We start from the raw sequence: 8,343 nt of genomic DNA on the forward strand, positions 1-8,343 counted from the left end.
CCAGCACAAGATATATACATCACGTGATATTTAACTTGAAGAAAGTTCCACATGTAAAGGATATCAATGAAAATACACAATTATAATCATAAAAGAAATGTCGCCAGTAGGAATCGGTTTTCCTCCACAAGGTAAAGATGATTAGTTCAATTCCACTACTGTCAAAGAAAATGATGCATTACACCATATGATATATGTTTACATTAATAAATGCTTCTTTAGCGTAAGTAGAATACCATTCCAACAATAATATCTCATGATTGTATTTGAATATTGTACCCACTATTATGAAGAGTCCATGAAAATTATTGCTGTTCTGAACAGTTTGTCTACAATGAAAATCACTTCAAAACCGTTTCCTTTTCACCGAAGATTTCAGGCTGTCTTTCAAAACTAGGGCCTCAATAAATGAGATTTGATTTCAAGGCAGATCCATCTTATGAAGGTAAGTGGGTTGCTATGGTAAGAATAAAACCTCATGTTGAGAGATCTATGGTACAGGGAAAATGCCTACAATTTTTTTTCCAAAAAACCATTTCACACCTTCACATGGGATCTAGAGTTACTTACAAAATCAAGAACAATCACACTAGTGTTGTCCTTTGTTCGCAATGTGCGTGCTTTATTGACAAGCATCTCAGCAATAGATTTAGCTGGCAGTGGGCCTATTTCAGCTCCATCGGCTTGGTAATGATGATTCTCTCTTGCCTAAACACATGACCAGAAGAAATTTTACCATTAACCACATTTTATCGCGGAAAACTATAGCAACAGACAAACTTTTTCTTTTTCTTTCTAGATATAATATGTTAAAAAGAACCTGCAAAGGCACACAAAAGCAAAAACTCCAAAGCCATGACAGTTTGAGCTCAGTTGGTAAGTTTTCTAGCGAAGACAACGGCGTGCATCCAACCTCTACATTCTACAGGGATATCTAAATTAATACCAAGATGGTGCATGTGCATGTGCAAGTAAACATCTAGCATACCAAGATTAGACTGGAGCCCTAATATGAGAGAAAAACTTTTCATCACCATTGGTTTCCCCCAAAACTGCAGTGCTTAATTTTCATGATCAATGTCATTACTGTATTCATGTCAACGCATGTAGAAAGAGACCCATTAGGCAGTCTTGAGAAAATTAAATCTCAACAATGCAGTGTCTGATTTAATGATTGATGTGATTACAGTATTCACATAAATGCATTTAGAAAGATGTTCATCAGTCCGCATAAACCCTGTTCAATCTCACAATGCAGTGCCTACATTCAGGTCAATGCGTTTAGAAAGAGGCACATTTGTCAGCCTCAATAGGACCTAGGTGGGTATTGTTAGTGCAAATCCCCCATGGAAGACATTTCTAGAATTCATACTTAGAAACACAAATATAAATAACGAGCACCATGCCGCTCTATCTCATCTATTTTGTATACCATCACTGGTGCATTTATGAAAATCTTGTGCTCTTTGAGAGATGCCACAGCTCCAGCCCTCATTGCAGCAAATAAAATCTTTCTTTGCACCATGTTCTGGATACAAATAAGGTGATCCTTGTGGAACAAATAATAGGAAGCCTTATATAAATTACCCCTCTAGACCCTCTAGAACTAGTATCCATCAGTCTCTAGCAATTCTTCATTCATCTTCCTTTCATAAAGTAGCAATAGGTACCTTCTGTAACTATTTCAGGCATCTATCCCCTGTCCTTAGATGACTGATAGAGAAATAAACACCCTGCTTTCAAGTGTCTAAACAACAGAATTTTCTGAAATGCTAGGCCTAAATGAGTGAGAAGCAAAAACGAAGATCCAATAAAAGGTATCTATTCTTTTAATGTGACAAACCTCAATGGCCAGCTGTAGGACGCGCCGTTGGCTGAGTACATCCCAAAGCCCATCACTGTATGGCAAACATGTAAAAATGACTGATATGTATCACATGAGACAAATAAATAATAGCCAAGAAGTAAAATACCTTGCCATGACCGCTAATGCCCTGCTCTCTTGAGTTATTTCTAATACTTCACTAACAAATGGTGTAGATGAAAATCGTGAATCTTCTTGCTTTAAAAATTTATCCCCCAGTGCACGAGCAATATTCATGCCTGTTATTGCCAAGATACATTTATTAATTGAGTTCAAACGCAGTCGAAAAACTTGATATGCACAACACATACCACATAGGCGTGTCTCGCCTTCACCTAGTTGATTCCCCATCTCTAACATTCGAGACCTTTCTGAAATGCTTGTCAGACGATGATCTTCAGTCATGGTAACAGATCTTCCTTCAATACTGCATTCCAGAAAAAAGTTTCCATTCCAATGGTTTTCAAGTAAAAGATAATCTAACAATGCTGCCATCTTTAACTTTACATTTAGTTTGAACTAAATATATATTAAGTAGCAATAATATGGCTACCCTTGATGCTTATCACTTCTACTGATGATAACATGCCTAACTGGCTTTTCCCAGAATGACCCATTTGTGCCAACACTTTTTCTTATTATTATCCCCAACGTGAAACAACTGGAAATGAAACTCGAGAGTAAATAAAGCTGCACAAATTAGCTTTGTGAGTAGTCATTGTAATAACAAAAAGAATGCCCTACATTAGTGATAGTCTAACAACTACCCTATGCACATGCCAGTCAGTTAGTTTATGCAAGAATACTTAAGAATTCTCATTATCTCTACAGTAATGCATTACTATGATGACAACTATATGTACCGTCTTTTCTTTAAAGATATAACCTTACAGATATGCATAACAACCCCAGTTTGGCAGCCCAAACTGCAATCAGTATTAACTTTTGCAATCTTATATTAAGGTCATCATATTTATTGTGCTTTAACATTATTTAGCATAATGGAAAATTCTGTATAGAACTGTTGACAGTAAAATAAACATAATTATAAGATAATCGACCAGGACAGCACATTAACATCATTCTGTTCTAAAGAATGTTTAAATTTATGGGAACAGAAAGTTACCTGAATATACATGCCGAGTCACCAACATTTGCACATTGAGCATATACAACCCTAGAAGGCCCCAGCCAAAGTAAGAGCACGGTGGCAGTGCAACCCTGACAACGTACAAATGAAATAAATGAATTTCAAGCTTATAACATGGTGTTCAGAAACGCATAAGAAATCCTAGGCCTTGGTTTGGAAATAAATGGAAAAACAGTTTCTATGAAACAACCTGGTTGGCAAATAAATAACCGTTTTCATAAAAAGAGAGAAACAGAGTTCACCTGTGCAATAACAGAAAATCATGTATCTTGGTATCCACAACTGCATGAATTATATCAGTGGACACATCGTCTAAAAACACATTCCTCATACACCCAAATTATCAGATTAAGCATGACTTTTGAACATTATGTTGTCAAAAAACTAGAGTGGTATATGAATACATTATTTTTACATACTAGAGTGAAACATGCATATAATGTTTTGGTCCAAGAAGATTCCAGATCAATTAAGCCCTAATAAACATCAGCTCTTCGATTATCACAATTAGCCCGTTCATAAAAGTTACATGGATCAAAGAAATTCATCAGTCAAAAAAGAAAGGGTCCAACTAAACCTCATATTGATGATCCAAAGCTGCCTCTGTTTCATTAAATGCTGCTCGCAAGACATCTGTAGCATCCAAGTTGAACAGAACTTCGGTCCGTTTTGCATCTACTTCGAGAATATCCCTCAATTTCTGTGGCATTATCCTGCAGAAAATCATAAATAATCAAGGCGACGGCACTCTTGAGTCAAAGATTGAGGGATTTCTAGTATCAAATTCAGATTCATGACACGAGTGAAATGGCCAGAGGAGCTATCAAGTAACTATGACCCCAGATGCACAACTAGTGGCGAGCGTAACTACATGTACTAGACACGCATGAACCAAGAAAAAAAGGAAAAATTCATTCCACTCTCCAAGTAGAGACAACACTTGGGAAATTCTGCTTGATCCTTGAACCATTCCAAACTCTGGGGAGACATGGGGGACAAGTTTTTGAGAAAGTTCATCAAAATACCAGAGAAAAGAGATGCACACATAAGTTTCAACCAACAAAGCTGCTTCTCAAATGTGAAATTGGAAATTAATTAGCAATGAGGGAACAAACTTAATCAATGAAAACTGGAAAGTTGGATATGGAAAGCCCACTTTGATGATTTGACAACTTTCACAATGCCCAAGTCTATGTATGTGACTAAATTTAAAAAGTGCCAACATATCCCATTTCATAAAAGGTGTGGCAGGTTATTTTTTAAGAAATGTTTTCACTTATTTTTTAATTTCAGTGTCTCTTGTTTAGAAGCTTATCACATGCCCATCATATTTAGGAAATTGTTTCTAGAATTAAAGACATGTAACCCCTTTTAGGATCAAATTTAATTTTTCTAGAGAAAGAGTACTATCGTTGAATTAGATAATCACATTTAAGTTCAGATTCAATTTTTCAGAAGAAAAAGTACTATCTTTTTCTAGGGGTTTTCTTATGTTTTTTTATTTCCCAAATGCCCCAGAGATTTCATTTGTTCCCACACGCCCTTGGTCAACTCCTAAGAGACAGATAAAAGTTGTCCTAATGATGTCAACACATGGTGTGCACCTTGCCTACACCAAACCAACTTTACACATGTGATGGTGCGTGTGGGAAGGAATTTGTGCTAAGGGTTAGACTAGAATTTGTGTGGCGTTTTATATGCATTTGGGGGTCATCTCTCAGTTCAAAGCTTGGCAGTTCTACCCCAGTGAACACAATCTGTAAAGTAACTCGATAACAGGATGAATCGACCATATAATTGCTCTTTCGGTGTTTTTTCAATAGCATTCAGGAAAATAACACGCTCTTGGGGGCATTTGCAGAAATAAAGAAAAACACAGGCGATTTTGGGAGTTTTCCTTTAACTTTAACCTTAAAAATAAATTCCCCAAATTAAATAGGTGAATAGCCTAACTTTATATCTTTTGATTACCATGTGAATTAACAACCATAAAAAAGAAAATGGTTTTCTTCATTAGAGGAACTCACTGGCTAGCAGCTATGGCAGCATCACCACCACCATGACCATCAAAAATGCAGAAAACGCCAAACTAGGGACAAAGAAAAGAGAATCATTATAACGACGCAAGGGATAATCAGATCCCTATTTTTATCTTTAACAATACTACAGCAGACCTCTTGAAGACCCCTTAGGGGCCACTCATAAATGCAGACATCCTCCATTGGAAGCCGTCTTCCACCTCTTCGCAGAGCCATGGGATCAGCTGCAACACCCACATCAAATGGACAAGACACGATAGGAATATCAGACCTTGATCCATTGACATCATCACAAGTGTGTACCTGAAATAAGAAAAGCTGTTATTTATTTCCTTTTCCAGATCTTAAATCCACATGCTAAAGTAAAAAGATATTTTATGGATATTTCCTATATTGATAAGAAATGTGGCAAGAATGTCTCCTACTGTCACTCAACACACATGAACTTTGTAGTTATGTTAGCTATATAACTCTTACTGAAGGCAACCAAGCTATGTAAAAATGAAAATTAGCAGCCAATTATTCAAAAAGTTAATTTGTAGTACTAAATAATATTTTATGCTAATTTCTTTTTACTGTGGCCAAAAGATACACTAGAGACTACAAAAACAGATGACAGCTTACCAGTATTTGTGATGTAGAACCCAATAACAAAATGTCACCGGTTTCCAATCCTATTGGAATGCTATGTTTTCTTTTAGCCTCACCCCTTGATCGATCAAAGGGCACAGACTCATTGTTCACATGTGTTCCATTTAGACTACCAAGATCTATCAGCTCCCATACTAGACTCTGGATATGAGAAATTTGCAAAAGCTTGTTAAGTTTGAGATATACAGCATAAAAATGTTAAGTCTAGATTCACCTTCGAGTTCCATTTGATAGAGGCATGTTTCCCAGAAACCTCTGGATCATTCAAGACCAGATTGTTTGTGGGTACTCTCCCGATTGTGAGGGGTTGTCCAGGGGCCTTCGTAAAGACAGTACCAATTGACGGTCCAGAGACAACCTTCAGAGTTAAAGTACTCCCTGTAATCATGGATTAATTTAAGAGATGCAATCCTGTGTAACAGTTAAAACAAATAACAGGAAAAACTGAAATATGTAAACCAGCTGTAATGTTGCTAGTGTGATTAATATTCCTAGTGTTATGTACAAATGACCTCCATTAAATAGAGCCTGTGTATACTTGCAGACCATTGAATATGTCTAGCACTAGGAATATTAAATTTAAATCTTGGTCATCATAATTGCTTATATCCTGGTATCCTGGATTTCGTCAAGTGGCTGGAACGTCCACTATTAGAGGTTTTTAGACAAGCAAATTAGACAAGAGTGTATACCTTGACCCAACTGTGGTTGCTTTTTCTCTTGATCAACGCTGCCAGCTTCAAAAACTTCAGAAACCTTGATCCTTCTATTACTATCTTGTCGTGGAAGGATAGGTAATGCTCTCCTTTTTAGAGTCTGACCAGCTTCTAAAGCCAATAAATCAGATTCATCCACATCATCATCCCCCTCAATTTGTGAGCACAGAGGCTGAGACATGTCACTTGGCTAGAATCCAAACATCAGATATTAGAGGTAACTAAGTGGTAGGATTCAATGTCAAGTTATTACAGTTAATAAAACAATTCTTTCAGATTAATTCTCAACACAGAAAATAACCACATGGTGTGGCTCATTAGTTTGGCTACAGGTATACGTACTAAAACTAGGAGCGTCTAGCATACACCTTGTGTGAAAAATAAGAGATGGAATAGAAAACATATAAGAAATAATCACCCATTTGATTGGATTTAAAAACTGTGAAAATATGCTTACTTTTGTAACAAATGATTTAGCTTCATGTAACCTTGCATACTCGTAAGCCTTGTTACAAAAAAGTAGGGACTGTAGTCGAGGCTTCATCAGAATAATTTGCATAAAGTGAGCCCAGTTGGATTTAAATCAATGCCCAAACAAACACACAAATGTTGGATTTTACAAAGCACCCCATTAACCATTTATCACTCATGAATATTGCCATGATTTTCCACATAGTTTATTCCATAAACCTTAAGTCTACTGTTCAGATAAAAGATAGTAAACATGTGCAGGACAAAGCCATTCACAAGCAAATGAGTTATCGTTCAGTAAAATGGGCCTCTTTCTGGCCATGGTGTTGACTTCCAATATGATCGCATAGCTATCTAGACTACACTGATAAGGCCATAAAAATGTAAATGTGGCCTTTATATTCTTAATGTTGTTCTAGAGCAGCTTATGTGTGTACACATAAAACAAAGTATGAACAGAAAAGCAAAAGGTCAAAACCCAATAATAAGGACAAAAAATGGAACTATGGATTGCCTTACCTGTGCCTTTGTGAGTTGACGTATAGACCAGCAATGCCAAAATTTCCAAAATGTGAGCAATAAAATAAATGTGGCAACAAGAAAGATCCCTGCGAATATCCCTTTCTCGAGCATCTTGCAGCATCTCTTGCATATCTGAATGTTTCTCAGATCATGTGGCTAACCATTCAAACGACCAAAAACAATCCTTCCCAATGTGTCTTAGATTATATGATGAACCGTCCAGTAAACAGACAGAATTTGTTTCAAATTAAAATATCCTCCTCGACCAGTCTCGTAACATCTCTTGCATATCCCAATGCTCTCAGATCACGTGATTAACAATTCAGAAAAGACATGAAATTTCCTCGCAAGCAAAGGATCCACAGTTTTACCTGATATTCAAAGAAAGATAGGCATGAATAAAGGCAATATAGCATGTAAATGTTCTTAGAGTTCAAAAAGAAGTCACAATTGTCGCTGTACCAAAGAAAAAAACCAAAACCTACGCCTACCATTTTGGATTAATTTACTCGCATACCCAAAAAAAATACCAGATAGCACCATGGACTAGCAATTGGTTGAAGCCCAACAAACATTCTGATGATTTTTTAAAAAGTGAGGGTTGTCGTGGTAAATATCCAAGAAGCTAGGGGTACTTTGTCGTGTTCTTCCTATCAAAGAGCACACTTGAAAACAAAATATGCATAGAAATACCTGATATTTACAGAGATATAAAGCACACAGCGTGCAAATGTCGCTTCTTTAAGAAGAAGAAGAAGAAGAAGACACCATCGCTGTAGCTCGGATAAAAGAATGGGTTTCTGCTCGCTCAGTGAAGAAAATCTGACTCTCCCCTCTCTATGTTTCAATCTGGACAGGCGATGGAGAAGGGGGGGCTCTGTTTAACCTTCGATTCTCAGTCAAAATAAGAGAGATTTTTCATCTGTCGAC

At 36.7% G+C, this 8,343-nt stretch overlaps 1 protein-coding gene across 1 annotated transcript; it reads right to left on the reverse strand.

Moving 5' to 3' along the window:
• Positions 1-319: 319 nt before the first annotated feature.
• On the reverse strand, positions 320-8,343 carry KAPP (kinase associated protein phosphatase). The gene is made up of 13 exons (XM_087331120.1): positions 8,107-8,343; positions 7,411-7,784; positions 6,403-6,610; positions 5,919-6,082; positions 5,678-5,845; positions 5,189-5,356; positions 5,042-5,103; positions 3,592-3,727; positions 2,991-3,085; positions 2,176-2,291; positions 1,974-2,103; positions 1,844-1,898; positions 320-708 (listed from the first exon to the last, which is right to left on the reverse strand). The coding sequence occupies exons 2-13, from the start codon at positions 7,522-7,524 to the stop codon at positions 538-540; spliced, it is 1,587 nt and encodes a 528-aa protein (XP_087187246.1). The 5' UTR covers positions 7,525-7,784; positions 8,107-8,343; the 3' UTR covers positions 320-537.

The sequence above is a fragment of the Azolla caroliniana genome, unplaced genomic scaffold (genome assembly GCF_043228905.1).
Source record: "Azolla caroliniana isolate FFs.n. ecotype wild unplaced genomic scaffold, voAzoCaro1.0.p SCAF_1, whole genome shotgun sequence".
NCBI classification, from domain to species: Eukaryota; Viridiplantae; Streptophyta; class Polypodiopsida; order Salviniales; family Salviniaceae; genus Azolla; species Azolla caroliniana.

Excerpts from the sequence above, each read along its gene's own strand:
- KAPP (XM_087331120.1), bottom strand. The coding sequence starts at position 7,524 with ATGCTCGAGAAAGGGATATTCGCAGGGATCTTTCTTGTTGCCACATTT. Across the intron at positions 5,846-5,918 it reads CTATCAAATGGAACTCGAAG|AGTCTAGTATGGGAGCTGAT; the intron begins GTGAATCTAGAC and ends TCTCATATCCAG. Across the intron at positions 3,728-5,041 it reads GCTGCCATAGCTGCTAGCCA|GATAATGCCACAGAAATTGA; the intron begins GTGAGTTCCTCT and ends GATTTTCTGCAG.